The 22,371-nt window shown below is 40.9% G+C and overlaps 1 protein-coding gene across 1 annotated transcript in view; it reads left to right on the top strand.

The window, feature by feature from the left end:
- SPICE1 (spindle and centriole associated protein 1) overlaps nt 1-19,319 on the top strand; it is a gene marked incomplete at its 3' end in the record, with an annotated part of 30,806 nt that extends 11,487 nt beyond the window's left edge. The window contains exons 9-17 of the mRNA XM_079539034.1: nt 459-724; nt 9,911-10,042; nt 10,633-10,783; nt 13,527-13,751; nt 15,093-15,487; nt 16,606-16,777; nt 17,913-18,015; nt 18,349-18,436; nt 19,266-19,319. Coding sequence (XP_079395160.1) covers nt 459-724; nt 9,911-10,042; nt 10,633-10,783; nt 13,527-13,751; nt 15,093-15,487; nt 16,606-16,777; nt 17,913-18,015; nt 18,349-18,436; nt 19,266-19,319 — 1,586 coding nt within the window. The remainder of the gene's footprint in view (nt 1-458; nt 725-9,910; nt 10,043-10,632; nt 10,784-13,526; nt 13,752-15,092; nt 15,488-16,605; nt 16,778-17,912; nt 18,016-18,348; nt 18,437-19,265) is intronic.
- Nucleotides 19,320-22,371: the final 3,052 nt, after the last annotated feature.

The following is a 22,371-nucleotide window of genomic DNA, read 5'->3' as shown; positions in this document are numbered from 1 at the left end:
GTTTTCTGTTCTATGCTGCACAGATATATTACAAATTTTCATCTCCTTATTCTGCACATCGTTTATACCTGTTGCCAATCCCTATATACAACTATTATCATGAAAAGATTGTTGTAAAAGTTACTAAATACAAGACCTGAAAGCAGCTGATGTTTTACACTGGATGATCACTAGCAAACTGTTTCTGTGCTTCTAATTTGAAAGAAGAAAAGCAAAAATAGATGTCTAAGATAAATGCACCAGTGAAACTTGAGTGGAATCGACCTGTTGGCATAAAGTGTATTTTTGGATTATTGAAAATAATTGGAATGTCTGGGGGCATTCTTTGACGGTCCATTACAGCTCAGTGCAGAAGAGGACCTCTCCTTTGATATATTTCAGTAAACAATATAATTTCATTCTTACTTGCAAAACTTTCTATACAAATTGAAATTTCAATGACTTTTTTTTTTCCCTAGTGAAAAGGAAACAAACTGCACAGAACTCTACAAGGCAGAGGAGAGATGATTCTCCTGCTTATTCCATCCCCATGGACCTTCAGAGGGACAGTAAATCCAGCCTAGATGTTCTCAGCTGCATGATACATGAAGTGGAGCATGAATTAGAGGAATATGAGCGATGTACAGGCCGTGAGGTTAGAAAACTGCAGAAAAGTGAGGGCATCACCGGATTTACATCGTCACTGGTGAATGCTCTCTGTCGTTTGATGCGCTACCTCAAAGAGGTGAGAAGACTTTGAGTTCCTTCCATATAATGAATGTAGAAGGATATAAAATTACTGTAGAGTAATCAACATTGATCTTCCCTGGCTCCTAGTTATTTTACTTTGAAGTTTAATTATTATTACTTACTTGAATTGTATGCAACTAGCAGGTAAAGCTCAGCTTGTTAGAAACAGGGATCCCTAATGAAAAGGGAGGAAATGACTACAATGAAAGACTCCTGGTGACTATTCACAAAAAATATTAATGGGAATATTTTTGAATTTAATTTTTTACGTATGTTCAGAATTGTAGCAGGATAATAACTACAGCTTTGTTGACAAATTTATTTTCTTCTTTCACTCTCAAAATGATACGATTGGGTCTACAAAAGTGTACCCAAATCCTATTATTTTTTTTTTTTTTTTTGAGAGAGATTCCTTCGCTTTCTTCTTCCATTTATACCAACAACTTCATCTTAAGCAAGAACAACGCGTAGTGCTGACAACAGCAATGCAGAGCTGCAGATGAATGCAATCCCACAAAGACAATACCTGCAAGCTGTATGGAATTTTTAATTAAAAAAAAAATTATCTCTAACCCAAAGCTATTCGAGATGCAGGAGTGACTCATGGATTCAGAGGGCCTTTGAGAAACTGTGAAAAAGATTATGGCAGTTCTTGCACCCTCAACAGATGCAGCAGAGTACGTTAGCTAAATCCCAATGCTCTCCTTCATAGCAGAAATGACCTTAGATACCACCTCGCTCCAACCCTGTGGCTATGAGCCAGGGTGCCTCCCACGAGGTGAGGTTGACCACGGTGTCATCCAGTCGCTCAATCCACAAATTGCTCTCAATTTTATAGTGTTCCTCGAGGCAGACGGTGCACACCCATGACGTGCAGTAGTCGTGGCCGAGTGGTTAAGGCGATGGACTAGAAATCCATTGGGTTCTGCCCGCGCAGGTTCGAATCCTGCCGACTACGGGCTGCTCCTTTTTCCTGGAGAAATTCATGGCTTGCGGCTTGGATATCCATTTTTATAAGCTCCCTCCAGGCAGTGAAAGGATGCCAAGAGCTCTCCTCGGAGCTTCCTCTTCCCCAGCCTAAACAAACCCATCTCCCCCAACCTGTCTTCCTAGGAGACGTTCTCTAGTCCTCCGGTCGTCTTTGCGGCCCTCCTTTTGGACCTGCTCCAGAAACTCTGCATCCTTCTTGGGCTGGGTCCTCCTGAGGGCAGAACAGAGGTGAACAGTCACCTCCCCTCCCTGCTGTCCAATCCTCTTTTTGTAGCCCTGGATGCAGTTGGCCTTCCGGGCTGCAAGAGCATGTTCCTAGCTCACGTTAAACTTTTAATCTACCTGGATCCCCAGGCTCTTCTCCACAGGGCTGCTTTTAATGAGTTCTCCCAGTGCGTAAACCTAATCTGGGACTGTAACAAACCAGGTGCAACACATTGCTCTTGCCTTGTTGAACCTCACTGGGTTGATGTCGGCCCACTTCTCTAGCCTGTGCAGGTTTCACAGGGCGGCATCTCTGCCGGCTGCAGCATCAACTACGCTACTTCGCTTGGTGTCATCAGCAAGCTTGCTGAGGGTGCATTCAATCCTACTGTCTGTGTTGCTGATAAAGATGTTGAAGACTACCAGTCCCAAGATGGACTCCTGAGGCACAGCACTTATGACTGTTCTCCACCTGGATGTAGGGCCATTGACTACAACCCTCTGGCTGCAACCAGCCAGCCAACTCCTTATCCCCTGGATAGTCTGCCCTTCAAATCCGTACCTCTCCAATATGGAGATAAGGCTGTAGTGTGGGACTATGTCAAAGGCCTTGCAGAAGTCTTGGTAAATAACGTGGACATGTCTCCTCTTCCTGGGTAATGCAGTCACTCCTTCATGGTAGGCCACTGGTTTGATGCCTTTAGTGAAGCTGTGCTGGCTACTTTGGGTCATCTCCTCTTTCTGCATGTACCTTAACATAGCTTACTGAAGGATCTGAGGTAAGGCTCACTAGATCTCTCCTCTTTGGCTTCATTTTTCAGGGTGAATAGTCACTGGAAAAAAGTGAAAAGTGTTTTTGTATTAAATGTAGCTCATAACACTTGTTCTGTGTTAAAGTTGCACTTTGGAAGCAGAGTATGAAATTTGTTGAGGTGTTTGGTGTTTTTTTTTTTTGTGCAGTTACAGGAAAGGATCTTTTTATTCTGCCAGTGATGTGTTTTCTGTTTAGTAGGAAAGCATCAACTTAATAGTATCTAATTTATGTTATAATTATAATACAATTTTCATCCTTGTTCCTCGAGGCAGACGGTGCACACCCATGACGTGCAGTAGTCGTGGCCGAGTGGTTAAGGCGATGGACTAGAAATCCATTGGGTTCTGCCCGCGCAGGTTCGAATCCTGCCGACTACGGGCTGCTCTTTTTTCCTGGGGAAACTCAAGGCTTGTAGCTTAGACAGGTGTGCAGTTCTCTGGGTAAAAAGCTGCCTGGACGCCTGGGCCGGAGGAATTGTGGTGAATGGATTTATATCCAGTTGGAGGCTGGTCAGAGGTGGTGTCCCATAGGACTTGATACAAAGAGTGGCAAAACTGGTGAGTTGTCTAAAGAGGAAGTCTTTATGAGGAGCAGCTGAGGGAACTGGGGTTGTTTAGCCTTGAGAAAAGGAGACCTTGTTGTCCTCCTCATCTACCTCAAAGGAAGTTGTAGTGAGATGGGGTTTGTTTTCAGTTCCATGCAGCGAGTGAGAGGACAAGAGGTAATGGTTTCAGGTTGCATGGGGAGGTTTAGGTTGGATGCTAGGAGAAATTTCTTCACTGAGAGGGTTGTGAAGCACCTGGACAGGCTGCTCAGTTGAGTCCCCATCCTTAGAGATGTCTAAAAGATGTGCTGACTAGGGATGTAGTGTAATAATACAGTTGACAGTACTAAGTTAGCACTGAGTTAAGTCATAGGTCTTTTCCAAACTAAATGATTCTATGAGTCTGTTATCTTCACTGTCTATTCCTCTTCTCATGCGGCTTTAAATTATGTTTAGAGTTTGCAAATTCACTGGGAAGATGTATAGCTTCTCTGGTTTTTTTTTTTGGTTTTTTTTTTTTAACTCAATGCCTGCGATGCTAGGAATAAAAGTGCTTGTGTGCACCTTCTTGCCTCTACAGTAGTATTAGTAAATATCCAAGGTCAGCATTAGGTAGATGGCAATATGTTTCAAGATAACAAATCGGTATTGGCTATTTAAGATGTCTCTGATTTCAGGTAAGCAACCAGTCTTCAAGACATACTGAAGCCTATTGGAAAATTCCCTTTTCTGAGGAGAAAAAAGATTTTCCAGTTTTGCTGCAGAAAAGCCAAACACAGTTGATGATAAAACTTGTTGCTTGATTTGTTCTCAAAATGATAATAAAAATTAGGAGGAAAACCTTGAGTTAATGAATATTGCATGAAAATGGTATGAATAAATGATTTTTTAAAAATCGACTACTAAAAGAAGAGGATAGTGAATATGAAAGAAGCTAGGGAAAAAAAAAAGGTGCCTGCTGAAATGTTTGACAACAGATAGGAAATTCTTAAAGCAAAGCAGATAAACCTGACTTGAATCACAAGTCTTGGGTTGGAAGGAATCTCAAAGTCCATCCAGTTCAAACCCTGTGCCATGTGTGGGGTTGTCAGCCATTAGATAGGCGCCCAGGGCTCCATCCAAACTAGCCTTGAACAGCTTCAGAAATGGGACATCCACAACTTCTTATTCAGCAGTGGTAAAACTTCACCTTGAGTACTGTACTCAGTTTTGGGCCCCTCGTAGACATCAAGGCCTTGGAGCATGCCCAGAGAAGGGCTGCAAAATGGGTGAGGACTGGATCACAAGTCTTACAATGGGCAGCTTAGGGAACTGGGATTGTTTGGAGGAGAGGAGGCTCAAGAGACATTATAGCTCTGTAGAAGCACCTGGAAAGAGGTTGTGGCAAGGAGGGGGTCAGCCTCTTCTCCTGTTTAACTAGCGACAGAACTAGAGGGAATGGCCTCAGGTTGTGACAAGAGATTTAGGTTGGACTTTAGGAAAGATTTCCTCTGAAGAGTAGTTAGGCATTGGAATGGGCTGCCCAGGGAGGTGGCTGAGTCACCATCCATGGAGGTTTTCAAGTAACATTTAGATGGTGCTGTAAGGGACATGGTTTAGTGGGGAAATATTGGTGGTATGTGGGCAGTTGGACTGCATCATCTTGGAGGTCTTTTCCAGCCTTAGTGATTTTGGCTCTCTGGTCAGTCTGTTCCAATGCTTCACCCTCTGAGTAAAGAGTATCCTCCAAACCATCTAATCTAAATCTCTTCTTTTAATTTAAAACTATTCCCCCTTGTCCTATCACTACCTGCGCATGTAAAAAGTCCTCTTCTAGTTCCTCTTCAAACTGTATAACCATTGGAAAAAAATGTTTTAAAATCTTTCTCAGGGTGTGTAATGATACAAAAAAAAAAAAAAAAATTGAAATTCTATTTATTTGTTTATTTCCTGTAGGGACGTGCAGTAACTTACTCCTGTGTCACGCGGTATTCATTTTACATGCAAGAAATTACTTTGATTAAGACCTGTGTTGCAAGCAAACAGTAAATATTCAATTCAGGAGTGAGAAACCACTATTTCCATATGGCTGAGAAGAGCTTATGTTTTAAATGCAGCTCTTAACACTCATTCTTTGTTAAAGTTGCAATGCATGAGCAGGGTAATAAATTTAGAGTTTGTGCAGTTACAGGGAAGGACATTTTTGGACTATAGAGGGAGAGATCCCAATTTAGTAGGAAAACATCAAGTTGCTAGCATCAAATTCATGCTATAATTGCATTTATAACACTATTTAGTTTCTCCTTATGTTCTATAGAAGTTAGTTAATGCCAGTCTTCATAATTCTTTCAAAACTGCTTATGAATTTTAAATGTAGCAGCTAAGAAAGAAAGATAGGGCGTCTATAAAGTAATCATCCAATACATCTTAAAGGCCAAGGAATCTGAGTTTTTGTAGAGGCTACTGTGTTGTGAAAGACGTATCCTGACTGTGTTTCTAATTTTTACTAAGTGCCTCTTTTTTAATCTGATAGATGTGTTGTCATTTCTTCCTTCCAGGAGTTGATTGATTGCATGCAAAATCATCTTCAGCTTGTAAAAGTGTACTGTCCAAATTCATAAGTAGAAGTGGGCAGCAGTTACTCAAGCTACAAAGTGCGCTTGATTGTCTTTGTTGTTCCTCGGGGCAGACGGTGCACACCCATGACGTGCAGTAGTCGTGGCCGAGTGGTTAAGGCGATGGACTAGAAATCCATTGGGTTCTGCCCGCGCAGGTTCGAATCCTGCCGACTACGGGCTGCTCTTTTTTCCTGGAGAAATTCATGGCTTGTAGCTTAGACAGGTGTGCAGTTCTCTGGGTAAAAAGCTGCCTGGATGCCTGGGCCCGAGGAATTGTGATGAATGGATTTATATCCAGTTGGAGGCTGGTCACAAGAGATGTGTCCAGGGATTCAATACCTGGAACAGTTCTTTTAAATATCTTCATTAAAGATCCGAACATGGGTTCCTAAATAAGACTAAATGTCATCTACTGTCCTGGCTGAACAAGGAGGTTTTGCTGATAATCTGGGGGAAAAAAGAGTTTACCATCTTTGGAAGAAAGGTCAGTCTACTCAGAAAGAGTATGAGGATGTTGCTGTGGTATGCATGGGGAAAATTAGAAAGGCCCAGCAAGAACTTAATCTGGCCATGATCGTTAAAGATAACAAAAAATATTTTTATGAATATATAAACAGCAAGAGGAGGACCAAGGAGAGTCTCCCACCTTTATTTGGTGCAGCAGGGAACATTATCACTGAAGACAAGGAAAAGGTTTATGTTCTCAGTGGTTTCTGCTGTCTTTCATAGTCAGGCCAGTTATCTTCAGAGTACTCAGCATTCTGAGCTGGAAGACAGGGATGGGGAACTGAATAAGCTTTCCGTAATTCAGAAGGGGAAACAGTTCAGCAACGTGCTACTTGATCTGGACTGTCACAAATCCATAGGACCAGATAGGATCCATCTGAGGGTACTGAGGGAGCTGGTGGAAGTGACTGCTAAGCTGTTTTCGTCATTTATGAGCAGTCCTGGTCAACTGGGGAGGTTCCAGATAGTGGGAGACTTGCAAATGTGATGCCCATCTACAGAAAGGGTCAGGAGGAGGATCAGGGGAACTACAGTCCTGTCAGCTTGACCTCAGTATTTGGAAAGCTTGTGGAGAAGACCATCTTGACTGTGATCATGTGGCAAGCGCAGAACAACCAAGGGATCGGTCGTAGCCAGCATGAAAGGCAGGTCCTACTTGACCAGCCTCATCTTTTATGACTAGATGACCTGCCTAGTGGATGAGGCTGTGGACATAGTCTACCTGGACTTCAGTAAAGCCTTTGACACTGTCTCCCACAGCATCCTCCTGGAGGTGCTGGCAGCTCATGGCTGGAGCTGGACAAATGTATTCTTTGCTAGGTAAAAAACTGGCTGGATGTCTGGGCCCAGAGGGTGATGATGAATGGAGTTAAATCCAGCTGGTGAGTGGTCACTAGTGGTATTCCTCAAAGGTCAGTATTGGGGTCAGCCCTGTTTATTATTTTTATTGATGATGTGAACAAGAGGATTGAGTACACACACAGAAGTTTGCAGATGACGTGAAATTGGGAGCAAGTGTTGATCTTCCTGAGGGTAGAAAGGCTCTGCAGGGGGATCTGGATAGTCTGAATCGATGGGCTGAGGCCGACTGTATGACCTTTTAACAAGATCAGTTACAGGGTCCTGTGTTTTGGTTAAAACAGCAGGCTGGCCCAGGCGTCATTACAGGCTTGGAGCAGAAAGCTGTGTAGGAGGAAAAGGATCTGCGTATGTTAGTTGACAGCAAGCTGAGTGTGAGCCAGCAGTGTGCCCAGTTGGCCAAGAAAGCCAGTGGGCATCCTGGCTGGTATTAGAAATAGTGTAGACAGCAGACCAGGGAGGTGATTGTCTCCCCTGTACTCAAGTGCACCTTATATACTGCATTCAGTTCTGGGCCCCTCACTACCAGAAAGACATTGAGGCCCTGAGAGCGTGTCCAGAGCAGGGCAGCTAAGTTAGTGGAGGGTCTGGAGCACAAGTCTGATGGGAGGTGGCTGAAGGAACTGGGACTGAAGAAGAGGAGGCTCAGGGGATGTCTTATTGCTCTCTACAATTCCCTGTAAGGAGGTTTTAGCAAGGTGGGAGTCGGTCTCTTTTCTCAGGTAACAACGATAGGATGAGAAGTAATGGCTTTAAGTTGCACTGGGGGAGCTTCCGTTTTGATATTAGGAAAAAATGTCTTCTCAGAAAGAAGAGTGAAGAGTTGGAACAGGCTGCCGAGGGAGATGGTTAATCCACCGTTCCCACAACAGGGTGGATGTGGCACTGAGTAATGTGGTTTAGTGGGCATGATGGTGATGAGTTGATGGTTGGACTAAGATGATCTTAAAGGTCTTTTCCAACCTAACAAGTCTATAAAATGTTAGAATTTTACTTTTTTTTTTTTTCCTTGCCATTCTTCAAGAGATTATTCCTTCGCAAGACACAGGGGATGAATACATAGCAAGATGCATTCATGTAATGTGTGCATACTCATATGTTCTCTGTCTCTGCTTCTGTGTATTCTGCTGCAGTGTTAGAACAAGTTTATGTGATTAGGGGTACTCCTGGCAGTAGGCTGGAATGAAGACAGTTCTTTCAGGATATAGCAGACTTACATTCTGTCTGATGATAGGAATATCAGCAGTTATGATGATATATATAGTAGTTAGCTGACAGTCTCCCCATACATAAATGTAAGATGCATATCTGTGTGGAATCTTTTCCTCTTAGACTAATTTAACTAAATTAACTAAATAAGATTCACTATCATTGTATTGCTAGAAGTTGCAGTAGCTCTTCCGCTCACTTGGCGGCATCCATATAGGCTTCATCACTGCTGCCAGGGTTGGAGTTCTTATTTTGTGCTTTCTCTGGTTTCTGAAAAGGTAGGGTTATGTTTGTTTACATTTGCTACGTCAGTTTGCTGCACTTGCGTCAGTGTGAAAAATCTGTTCTCTCAACCTGGAAGAGAACTAGAAAATGGTTAGACCATCTGATTGGCTTAGGTGGGACGTATCTGAGTGTCTCTAGTAACAATTACTCTGGTTTATTCTCAAAAATATATTCTCCTTCATTCATTCTTTGTAGCTGCAGAGCTGTTTTGCCCTCATGCTTGGTGTTTTTCCACATCTGATACCGATGCTAATAATAAATAATCTACAGTCCATGACAGGCAGCTCTTGTAATTCTGCCTGCACAGAGAAGAGGACCCAAACTGCTTTTCAGGATCCTTTTGGAGATGGGATGTATGTCTTTTATTCAAGAATTTCTTTGAGTAAATGCAGGCTACCATTTGTGGTATGGGCTCACTTCCTAATTCTGATGTATCTGATGCTCTGTAAAACATCTGCTCCGCTAGCTGGGGTAAAAATGGCAATTGTGTGGTTTGCGTACTCAGTAGGGGTGGGAGGGAGTCTCGGGTGTTTTGTCATGTACAGGAAGCCTGTCTGCTGCTGTACCTACCTTAAAAAATTGTAGATCAGCTGTGTCTTTTGAGGGTGAATGATTCTTTACAGTGAGGTCTTTTTGCCTTGTGTTCCAGTAGATTCCTCAATGCTTTTCTTTTTAAAAAAAACAAACCGTACAAAAAAAGGAAACTTAGAACTTTTTCTCTCTATGAGAGCAAACACTGAGCTAGTGCTTTCTCTTTTGTTTAGTCAAATCTGTCTTTATTAGTGAATTAAGAAAGACGAAGATAAGGAACAGGGTAGCAGAGGATAGTGACAAGCATTGGTGTACCCAGAATTATTTCATTTCTACATGGAGAAGATTCAGTGCCTTAAAAAATGATGTCCATTCGGGGAGGAAGATGCTTTTTTCTGCCTTTGTTGTTTCAGCCTATAAAAGTTGCAAGGATTTAAAGGATTCCCTCTGGTGTTGTGGAGTAACAAACAACAGTAAGGTCACTGAGGGTTCTCAAACACTGAAAATCAGATTTTGTAGTGAAGGTACTGCAGTCAGTCAAACAACAGTGGGAAGAGCTGTTACAGAATAATGTGTGTGAATCATTCCTGTTTTCAAATACTAATTTCTATCGTAGGCTTTTAACTTTTTCTCCCTGTTTAGAGTGAAATGCAACTGCATGAGAAAGAGATGATGAGGCAACATCATGAAGAGATGTTGAATGAGCACAGAGAACTAATTGACGCTCTGACTGCTGAAATACTTCTAGTAAGGGAAGAAAACATTGCTATGCAGGTACTAAGCCCCTTTCTCCAACTTGCTAGAATAGTGAGTTTTGCTGCAAGCATATAGACTGAAGTGCATTGTCTGTATGTTCAGGAAATAAAATGATAAAATTAAATAAGGAGTCTGAGAATGTCAGCTATGGGACGGGGATGTTTGTAAACATTTTATCTTTATAATGTTTAACTTTAATTCCTGAAAAAATGCTCATTCCCTGCAACTGACCTTTTTTTCATTACGTACAATCTAATGATCTGCACTGCAGCTACTAGAGCTGTGAAATAGAATAAACATAATACTACATTCTCATTTTTTTCAGTTTGCACTGATGGTAGATTGTTGGTTACGTCTGGAATTGAAGCAATAAATCAACTTTGGAGAAGAAATGAGATGATAAGGAAAAGGAAAAAATGAGAATTTCTTTGATCCAAGAGAAAAAAATAAAGGATAAATGTAGAGACATGGATAATTCATACCTCACTGCAATCTCACAAATTCATGCGGAGATATTAAGAGGCCAGATTTCTTCTCAGTGCTGCTTGCGATCTATAGTTCTCTGATTCATATTGCTAGAATAAAAATCTGTCTCTTTTTTTCCTTAGAAAAAGCTTCAGCAGTACATGATCGAAACAGATGAAAAGATGACCTCTCTCACACAAGCATTTAAGAGTCTCCCTTTGATAGAACCTATGAGAGAAGACTTAAGTCCAAGCCATTTTGGAATTGCACACAAAAGTCCATCATGCACCCAAGGTAATGTGTATGCATGTGTGAAGGAAATGAGAGGCTACTTTTATTCTTACAGTGGAAAACGTGGTGGTTAATAGATGTCTGTTTGAATAAATGAATCTTGTGAACTTGAATCTCGCTTCTGGAAAGTCATATGCTGTGGGTTCTGCTGCAAGCATAAGCACTTGTCTACAGATTTATTTTTTTTTTTAGATTTATTTATTTATTATTGTATGCTGAATTCCATCTGTCTCAGTCTGGACTTGAAAGTTATCCATATAAACAACTCTGGACATTTTAGTGACAAGTCATGTACTTTTTTTTTTTTAAAAAAAAAAGAAAAGAGGCAGAAGGGCAGTAACCTTTCCCAACAAATGAGGGCATCCTTTTCCTTACCCCAATAAGATGTAAGGTCAGGTTTGTCCTGAGGGTCTTACAAAAAAAAAAAAAAATTAAAAAAAATCCATCTGAAGCAGGATCCTGGATTCCACCTTTCTGTTGCTGAGGCATACTAATAGTTTGAGATTGGTTCTTCCATTAAACACTGGAGGTCGCTGCTGACCAGAAACAGCAGTTGCTTTGATTTGTGAAGCAATCAAGCACAAGGCTGTTGTTTGATGTTGGTGGATTATATTGGAGGTGAATGACCACTTGAGAGATATGTAATGTATACAGGCAAAGTTAACCTAGTGGCATCCATGGCCGAACTAACCAAATTTATACTTCTAATATTCCTTTACGACTGTGTTTTTTCCCGTTCATCTTTTCTGATCACTTATTTAAATCTATCATTTTTGCTCTCAAGGTCAGTACCTTCTTGTGAATCTGTGACTGCTTGGAGCGTTTTGTGTTCCTTAGTTAAATGCTGTTCATGTGGTGTAAACAGCACAGTCAAAAACATTCTTTCTGACTATTTCTGTAGTGTTCTCAAGGAGAAGCCACACACAAGATCATGTCTTTGTGTGACTTCCCTCAGCTTTGTAATAATTAATAACAAAAAAATTCTAAAAACCACCATTAATTCATATTTAACAAGTTTGCAAAAATTCTTCCTTACTGATCTCTCTTCTCAGAAAGTGGCATCTTCCTGAGGGGGACGCTTCCTGAATTTGGAACAGTATTTCTTCCTTTTGAGTGGCTGAACTCTTCATTCTTCTACCCTTAAGGCTTCTATCTGGTTGTAGAATATTAAAGAGAGTTTATGCATAGTTTCTGCAGTAAAAAAAAAAAAGCTAACGACAAACTTCCCTGAAGTGAGGAAGAATGGCTGAAGGAAGAATCAGGAGAAATATTGTGATGAAAAGGAGCTTATGAGGAGGATGCTTTGGAAATGCAGTTCTGTATGGTAAAGCAGAGGAGGAACATCTTTCTTATTGCCTGCCAGGGTCGTTATGTAGCGAGTGGAAGATCTTAGATTCCATCTCAGTAATATGAACCATAAACATTATCTTAGGCAAACAGCTCCTTTCAGCTCTTTGCTTTACAGAGTGCTTTTTGTCTCTTGTATTTTGGGATCACGTGTGTTCTCCCTGAATTTCCAGTAACTTTACTACTGGGAACAAATATCCTGAGCAAAATCATGAAGGGATAATTCAAATGTAGCACTAAGGAAGCAGTGCATACAAGTATATTAAAATTACTGTGGTCTCACAGCTAGCTGCAGCTTTGAGTTTGTGCATTTCATACCTTCCTGGTATGTTCAGTGTAGGTGATACGGAAACTAGTTTTAGTCGAGTACTGAGGAATAGCTCGTCTCTTTACTGGAGAGATGTTTTGATTTGAATTAAGTCATAGTAAGAGCACCAGAGAGTTCAAAAAAGCTTTGAATTTTTCTCCACTCTGCCATGAACAGGGATAGTGTATATTTACTCTCCTATATTACCTGCATATTACCAAATGCAGCTTACTTACATACCTGTGCCTCACAAGTCATGTGCCTTTACATCTCCTGCGTGGGCTACAAACAGATCTCTATCTAATATCCTGATGTGGGGAGGTATGTACATAGATTGCTTTGAAAGTAATGCCTCCTACTTATTCCTGTGGAAATGCTACAGATATGAAGAGCTCAATAATGCTGCTTGATAGAGCCAGTTCTCAGCTACAAAATACTGCTTGTCAGCATAGTCACCACCATTAGCTGTGAATTTTTGCCAGCAATGAACAAGAGCCTGTATGCCATGCTTGTCAAAATCTGCACTGGCACAATGACCACTGTTGAAACGCACCACCCGCCGCCTCACTGTGCTCATATCCACTGTTTGGTCTCCATAAATGTTCAGCAAATGTCAGTGAATGTCAGTGTGTGCCTTTGCTTCTGCATGGAGGAATTAACGACACCCCTTTGCTTCGTTTGCACTTCTATGTCAGGCACCATTTTGTCAGGCTGCCCCTCTTGCTGCTATCTGTTACATGGCAATAACACATAACAGTGTTGGCGAGAAGGTTCAGCCTCTGCTGCCATACCACCAACATCTATCTCTGGCACTATGGGCCAACGTAAGAAAATAGGAAGCATAACTTTCTGAGCAGAATTTGTATAATAGCATTGTTGTTTTTTTTTTCTCCCCACTTTCTTAAACCCAGTGAAAGTTTTGTACCTGGGAATCAGAAGAAAGCTGGGATTGTGTCGGGAATGTGCTCTAGTGTGTCTTTCCAGATACCTAAACATAAGAATTGTCATTGAGATTTTTCTTTACACAGGTTTTGCACTAGCGCTAATTCTACTGTTCTTTAAATTCTACTCCTGCTTCATCTCTTCCTTTAGAAAAACCTGATCTGAGCTATTTTGAATCCAGGACTGATGAAGGCGAAAGGAAGAATATGCTGAAATTGCCACAGGAAGAACCCCCTGTCAGGACTCCTCAGAGGCCATGTGCCCCAGGTGATGCGGCAGCAGGTAGAAGCTGGCCAGCTCAGGTCTTCCAGCCAGCTGTACTGTTATCTCCACCCCGGCAGAAGGACAGTCCGGAATTGTCTCCCCTCCAGAACAGTGAGATCTCTCTGGCTAAAGTAGATTTGGAAGTCTGTGTAGTGTGTTACTATTTCAATGTCTGAGGCTCATATTACCTTTGGAGTTATTTTCTCTTATTTTATTCTGCCCAGACACCTTGGCCCTATAGCTGGAATATTTTGCTTCTGTACCCTTTTCTCTTTTTTCTCTTTTTTCTCTTTTTTCTCTTTTTTCTCTTTTTTCTCTTTTTTCTCTTTTTTCTCTTTTTTCTCTTTTTTCTCTTTTTTCTCTTTTTTCTCTTTTTTCTCTTTTTTCTCTTTTTTCTCTTTTTTCTCTTTTTTCTCTTTTTTCTCTTTTTTCTCTTTTTTCTCTTTTCTCTTTTCTCTTTTCTCTTTTCTCTTTTCTCTTTTCTCTTTTCTCTTTTCTCTTTTCTCTTTTCTCTTTTCTCTTTTCTCTTTTCTCTTTTCTCTTTTCTTTTCTTGAACTTTTCTTGAACTTTTCTCTTTTCTTGAACTTTTCTTGAACTTTTCTCTTTTCTTTTCTTGAACTTTTCTTGAACTTTTCTCTTTTCTTTTCTTGAACTTTTCTTGAACTTTTCTCTTTTCTTTTCTCTTTTCTTTTCTCTTTTCTCTTTTCTTTTCTCTTTTCTTTTCTCTTTTCTCTTTTCTTTTCATTTCTCTTTTCATTTCTCTTTTCTTTTCATTTCTCTTTTCTTTCCCTTTCCCTTTCCCTTTCCCTTTCCCTTTCCCTTTCCCTTTCCCTTTCCCTTTCCCTTTCCCTTTCCCTTTCCCTTTCCCTTTCCCTTTCCCTTTCCCTTTCCCTTTCCCTTTCCCTTTCCCTTTCCCTTTCCGTGCCTGCTAGATTTCCTTTAGACTTTCTGTGTCCTACAGCTCTCCATTTAGAGGCTTATCAGTGGCAGTGCAGACTGACATTTTTATCTCGTACTGATTTTTTGATTTGCTGTATTTCTCTGTCTGTGATTTAAAGCACACTGTCTCTGATCTCCATCTGCTGATGGAGTAATACTTTCTCTGTCACCTATGGAACCATGGAGTACTAGAAATCAGCCTGTTCTGCAGACAAAGCAGGATGTCCATAGGTTGCATGGTGGTCATGTGTGTGGTGCGTTCAGAATTTGCTAATGATGACCACAAAAATATCCAACTATTTTTGTTGGCCAGCGTGCTTAATGGGTTGGTAAATAGTTTGTTGTTATTATAGAAGCCTTGTATTATTGTATTGTACTATTCCAAAAGCTTTGTTACCAGCCCAAATAACTAGCAGAAGGAAAATGCAGATTTGTAGTTTATTGAGTAAGATAATTGGATTGTGGAAAATGGAGGGCTAATTCAGAACTATTCCTTTACTTCTTGTCTGTAGTATTTACAACTGTTTCTCAGCCTGCTGAAAACACTGTGAGAGAGCCATGCAAGGAGAGGAGCTCACCTTCCCCCCTGAAAACGTGGAGTGTGACTGAAGAAAACTGTCTCAGGTCTCAAAGGCAACCAATTCCTCCTGCAGACAAAGACTTGCAGAATACCCAAGAGAAAATCAGTTTGTCCTGCCCTGCTGACACTACCAAAAATGACACAGTTGGAGAGTTCTCTCAAAGCAGTGATCTGCTGGGACAGATAGCTGAGCTCACACGGCAGAACTCACTAATTAAAGCTCAGCTGAGCAAATTCAGAAGCTTCTCTGAAGACATAAGTGACTGTCTGCCTCAGCCAGACCCAATACAAAATGCAGATTCCTGTCCAGACTCTTCACAAGGGCAGGTGAGAATTAAAAAAAGAAGAAAAAAAAAAAAAAGGAAGGCTGGATTCCCTTTTGTGTGCATCTGCTTTCCCTTAGCTTACTGGTGTTATAAGTGTTTCTTCCTTGATTCTTCTTTAAGAAGAGTAGCAGAACAAATGTTCATTCATTCACTTGGAGACTTTGATTTTACTGTTCCCTGAGGTCAACAGTAATTTCTAATGTTGGGCCTATGTTATATATGAATGCTTAAAATCTCCAAGTGTGGGGCGGGTTTATAAGTGTTTAAATAAGGTTCTGCTGCACAGAGATTACTGCATGTCTCTTGTAGCTTGGATAATATTAACAATGAAATGACAGCAGATAGTATTAACAGTGCAAACACTGCATCAACCCACAGATCCCACACCATGTGTCCTTTCTGCTACTGTGATGTAAAAGCTCTTGAAATTTTGTTTTGCTTAATATCTTGTGAATACATGAAACTAGTAGATATATCTGTTTGGGTCTGTCTTGTCCTATTGTGCAGTGAAAATCCCAACATTTTGGGGAAAGAATTTCAAGGCTTCAGTTCACACAGGATATATTTAATCTGCAGCTAAATTCAGTGGCACCCCAGTGAGTGGAGTTAACAGCACAAAAACGCCCAATCCCTGTACTTGTTATTGTCTCTTCTTCTTTCATCTGAATTGCTGTTCAGTTAAAGATCCTAAAGATACAAAATTTCCTCATTTTAAATGTAGGCTGAGAATGTGGTCACTTTCTGCATTGTGTTATGTTGTGTAACGTTCAGTAATTCAGTTGTATGAGGATGCAAACTTTTAAAATGTTTTTGTGAAAATAATTACTGGAGGGGAAGGGATCACATGGATGAAAACCTGATTTAAAGATGAGTTGCAAGATAGTTCTGCTACAAATCTGCTTTTCTTCCACATTTGCTCTTGAATGCATGGCTTTCTGGTTAAATATTTTCTTAACTGTAGTTAATTGCTGGAGGGTTGTAGGTTTTCTGTCTTTGTTTTGTTATTTGGAATGATACAGATGAGCTCTTCTTCCTATTTGTAGGAAGACCTGTTTTAAAACATTGTGTTTAGTCATCTTAAGTTTTTAATTAGAAGTAATTATCCATTTATCTAAGTAGGCTCATGTTGTGGTACCGAAGAGCTTGGAGGAAAGAATAGCAGAGCTGAATCGTCAGAGCACAGAAGCACGTGATAAACTGCTGCAGCTAATAGATCAGCAGAAATTAGCTGCTGCTGATACAGTCTCTCAGAGAATATCTCCAGTTCTGCCCGCATCCCGAAATTGTACTGGTAAGCACCCAGCTTCAGGAGGAACAAAAACCTAGTAAAATGTTTTTTCCCTTCTGTGGGAGGTCTCTTCCTTAACTGATTGGATCAGCAGACACAGTCAGCAACGTGCTTTCTATCAGTGTTCGCATGCTACAAGCACCCCTCATTTTAGAGGTGATGGATTTCAGACAGTTATGCAAGATACACCAGCTGATCTTCTCCTGAAGTTAGTTTCCTAGCAACTAGTTCAGTGCAAATGTTATGTTTCATGGTCAGTTTGTTTTTTGTTGTACCCTTGTCTGCAGAACAGTTCTGCTGTGCAGTGACTGAAGGGCAGAACTGTGTTTTGTTGCCAACAGCCAGCAGGGCAGTTCTCAGTGTCTCACATTCTTAATATTTTAATTCTTTTTGCAGCATCTCCATCAGTATTTTCTGATGGGCAATCTTTTTTTGAAAATACTAAGTATTTACATCAAGCTTCTAAAAGTGATGACAGAGTGATTATCTGTATCTCAACCATGTTTTGGTCTTTTGGGTGCTGTTTCACTTTGCTAAGTTACTGCCTGTGCTAAAAGAAAGAAATAACTGATGTTTCTAGTCATGTGAATAGATGAATTAGTGAAGGGGATGTTTTTGCTGATTCAGCAGCCCTAGATGAGCTGCCATAACTACAAAGAAAAATACCTTCCAGAGACTAAGTCGTCTTAATCTTTTTTTATGGAGTTGCTGCAATTACTGTGTCAGCATGTTCACATGTGCTCTGTGTAGGACCCAGACTTTCCTGCTTCCTAAACCTAGAGGATGTATAAAGGATGTATTCCAGGGAAAGACTTGAGGGTGGAGAAGGAGGAGGAGGAGGGGAGACCCTGTGTGTGCACATGCATGTAGGTGCATATGTAACCATATGTAATGGCATGCACAACACTTTTAATGCTTCTGTGGCTGTTGTAACATAAATCAGCATGGAAAGCAGAATGTAAAGGACAAGAAGTAGAGAAATCTCAAGTCTTAAAGCTGCTGACTAATGCACTGTCTTTTTCAGAGAGTGGATGTGGGTTTGAAAGGACCTTCAGCCTGATGTTGTATGTTTGCTCTGTGTATTCCATGGAATTTTGAAATGGTCTCATCAAAATCAAGCTATTACTTCTTTGCCTAGAAAATGCACGGAGGACAATTGAAGTGTCTGTTCCTGTGGCAGCTTCTGTGGACAGCTCCAAAGAAGACAGTGTTTCCCCTGGCAGTGTGACCACTATGAGAAGGTGAATGTTGACCTTTTACTGCTTTATCTCTGTATTCACTTGATTATGTACACGGAGAACTCTTATGAAATATAATCATATATATTTTTTGGCTTCGTGGACTTTCTAGTCCACTTTCATGGACTTATCAAACTCTACTCTTTAGAAATGGCACAAACATCCGATATCATCTTCAACTTTCATTGTCTGTATTTAAAATACCTGTAGAGTCATGTAAGACTTATCCATGGGTTGTTGGCTATTGATGAGGGATCCTAAATCAGCATCCTAGACGTGATTCCGATAGTCACTTCCATGTTTTTAATATTTCAATCTCATTTTTAACATCTGCAGGTCTGTAGGAGGCTCTAGCAAACCTTCTTCACCCCTAAGTACCACATCAGAAAGTGTGACGTTAAATCCTGTCAGTCAGAGGCCAAAGGTAAGACAGAAGAATCTTCAGCTAGAAGGCTTGATTGCTGTGCTACATAGATAGAATGTAAGACATATATAGAGGAGGGAGGAACTCAGTTGTACTTTGGATGCACTGATGCTAATGGTAATCGATTCATAGCAGTCTGGATTCTGGATAACTGATAAAGGGAGGCCTGAGTGCTAGTGACATGAGTTGTTTGCTACCACAGAGCTGTTACTTACAAGTGAGTATTCCTGTAACTGTTTTTTCTGCTGTGGCATCTATTTGTGTTAGAACTGGGAACCTCTGTCAGACTTTGTCAGACTTATGGCTCCAGAGAATTTCAAGTAATTTTTATAATGTACTGATGGAGCTACATTTAAGAGTCAAGCAAACTCTTACCTAGCAAGTCTGAAAGTTAAATAAATCCAACCTGAAAGAAGATAATGAGTATGGATTTCTAATTCCTGATTTCCAAGAAGAGTAGACTACAGAGAGGTGCTTTCACATGGAAATTCAGACAGTAGTATAGTCTGGTAAAACATTCACAGCTCTGTTAGTAGCAGCCATCAGGGGATATTAATACTGGCTTTCTTGATATCCAAAGTAACTTAAATTAGGAGTCCTAAACTTTATATCCTAATAGAGAAGTAAACATAAAGGTGCTTCAGAATACTGAAGGTGATAAGTGTGACTTAAGCAAGGTCTCTAAAGGTGGTGGTGTGACCATCCCTGTGGTGTCTGTGGCAGAAAATTGCTTCCTATCAGGGAAACAGTGCTAACTAGCTAACTAGTGCTAACTAGCATAGACAGAAGTCTATGATGTATAAATTTCAACTTGTTTCCTCTTTTGCAGGCAGAAAAGCAAAAAGAAGAAGGCTGGTTTGCATTGTCAATGCACATTATGTAAAGGAAGCTGCGCTCAAGTACTATTATTTATTTATTTTAGAAACTTTCTTACAAATCATATTTATATCCCTGTAGTCTCCCTCTGGATGTACGCTTTAACTCTGAAGTGCTTTCCTGTGAATTTAAAAAGGTCAGTAGTGCTTACTGTATTTGTGCCATACAGAATACCGTAGGAAGTCCTGGGGATGAGTTTCCAGAACAGACACGCTGCTGTAACGCAACTCCTTTTCGCTCAATAAGTCTTCCGTAAGTTTGTAAACCGGGGCTGGTGTAGCAATGAGCTCTTATTGTATCTGTGGGTTGCATTACACGTACAGGTTGTATTACCTATGCTGAAGAAAGATGATTCAAGAAAACATTGGAGAAACTTGAAATTTCTGCAGCATGTATCTCTACAAGATAAGGGATTGGAAAAAAAAAAAGAAAAAAAGAAAGGGAAACTGAGCTGAGGGACTGCACGTACATGTTCAAAAGCAACGTGGGGATCAGGAAGCCAGTCTGTTCCTGCTGGATAAGAATTTGCTTCAGAAATTACTTGCTCCTTCTGTGCTTTATAGTTGCCCCCCAAAAAGGTGTTTTCTGTGCAGTTAACATACCAAGGACTGCTTCTGAACTTGAGGATTGCTTTTTTAAAAAAATTAAGTATTTTTTTATAACAAGCATAACTTGACTTGTGGAAGTTGAATTAAGAGTTTCTATTTGTAACATACTGAAGTATCATCTCTGATGCAACAGAAAACTGATGAGAGTGCAATTGTATTAAGGTATTCTGGTGTGTGTGTGCATACGTATATGTTGTTTGTATGCTGTTTTTATTTGACTTTTTAAAATAGCCATTTTAGTATTAATGTTAACCAATAAAATCTAGGATTATCACAAAATGCTTGTATGCTTAATCCTTACATTGTAGTAAACTCAGGCAAAAACCTTGATAATCTAGATAAAAAATGAAAAAGTCAGCAAGTCTGGATTTGATGAGTAAAGTTGTTTCAATCTTTTAACAAGTATTACTTTTTTTTTTTTTTTAATTGGTGTAATGCCTCTAAGAATATTGGTGGATTGTGGCTTACAGAGGGCACAGTCCATATTCTTTCAATCAGTTCAGTTTTAGAAGGAAGGAAACAATTTCCAGGACAACCAGCCCCGTACTGGACCTTTGCTTTCACAGCTTGAGCAATATGCTGGGGCTGAGGGGAGGCCTCTGATGGGGGAGCAAGGGTTGCAACCAGCACTGCTGACTGTTGCCATGATACCTGCAATATAGGGTTGTGATTCTGCTTGGTATTCTGTTCTAGCCACATGAGGTCCTGAACTCCATCACCTCATAGTTGCTGCAACCGAGGCTGTCCTGGACGTTCACTGCTTCAACCAGACCTTCCTTATTAGTGAGAACAAGATCCAGCAGCACTCCTCCCCTAGTTGGTTCATCCACCTTTTGCATCAGGAAGTTATCACCAACGCAGTAGAGGAACCTCCTGGTCTGTGGATGGCTGGCTGAGCGTGCCTTCCAGCAGATAGCGGGGTAGTTAAAAACCCTCCGTAATCACCAGGGCCTGTAATTGTGAGACTGCTGTCAGCTGCCTGTAGAAGGCCTTGTCAACTTCCTTGTCCTGATCTGGTAGCCTGTAATAGACACCCACAAGAATATCACCTATGCCAGCCTGCCCCTTAATTCTCACCCACAAACTCAACTCATTCCTCATCTGTCACTGGACAGAACTCACCCAAAAATGGAAGAAGAGAAAAATAATTTGCGCCTCAGACTCTTTCACCGACCAACCCAAGGCCGTGAAGTCTTATTATATTCCCCTCAGACCATGGGATGCATCTTCCTACCCACTCATATGAAAGATCAGTAGCGGGTAGCAGTCTGTCGAATGCTGGGGAGCACCTTGGTGATATCCCTGATCTGGGCACCAGGTAGGCTGCAGACTTCCCTATGGTGAGAGTCAACTCTTCATGTTGGGCCCTCTGTTCCTCTCAGCAAGGAATTGCCTACAATTACCCTTCTTGCTTTCTTCTTGGAGGCAGTCTTCAAACATCGTGTCAGTTGCCTCTTCCCATCTGATCTGATAGGTGGGCCTTCCACCACATCCTCACCTACCTCTCCTCGTTATCCAGGGCCTCAAACCTATTATGGAGGGACACCTGGGGAAGGGAGGGAGGGAGGTAGGGAGGGGGGTTGCCCACAATGCTCCATGATCTTCCGAAGCACAGAGGTAAGACTCACCAGCCTGTAGTTCCCTGGGTCTTCCTTTCTGCCTTTCTTAAAAATGGGAGTAATGTTTCCCTTTTTCCAGTCACCAGGGACTTCACAGGACAGCCATGATTTTTCAGATATGATGGAGGGCAGCTCAGCAAAACAGCATCAGTTGTCTCTCTCAGAATCCTAGCATGGATATCACCTGGCCCCATGGACTTATATACTGTATATACTAGATGGAAGTCCATGTGACAGCATAAAGCCGAAGACTTGCTGAGGGATTGTTGGTGTTACTGTTTGTTGGTTGTCTTTTGCTTGTTCTGGACTGCACAACACACAGCAGTTGTAACTGCTAGTAACACATCTGATTTTTCATATGTAGTGAAGGAAGAAGACTGGGGCTCCGTTTCATTTGTTTTTCAGTTGTGTTAAATAATAGGCTGGTATCATCCAGTCCCAGTGTGTTGTTATTGCCAATGACTAAGATTTTGCATGAGAAACATCTTACTGCCTCACTTCCTCTTTTCCAGGCCTTTCGTGTTCTTCCTTTTTGTCTTAAATGTCGTCAGAAGGGCATCTGGCAACATTAAGCACAAATGTAAAAGGCAGGTACAGAGGAGCGCTGTACCTTTTGCTTTTCTCTTGTCCTCCTCTTTTAATAAATGTGCAAAATAGGGAGAGGTTTCCCTCTGAAAATGTTTCAAGGGAAAAGCATGGGAAAGTTTCCTATGAATGTTTCGATTACAAAATTCTAAACAAAAAGCTTAATTCCATAAAGTGGTACAATTTCAGTTTTGGAAATGGGAAGCCTAAGAGATTTTCTTGAGTTTTCAACTATTTCCTCTTTCAT

The sequence above is a fragment of the Tetrao urogallus genome, assembly GCF_951394365.1.
Source record: "Tetrao urogallus genome assembly, chromosome: 1".
Lineage (NCBI taxonomy): Eukaryota > Metazoa > Chordata > Aves > Galliformes > Phasianidae > Tetrao > Tetrao urogallus.
The sequence above is the reverse complement of the archived record's forward strand: the minus strand, read 5'-3'. Positions and strand labels throughout refer to the sequence as shown.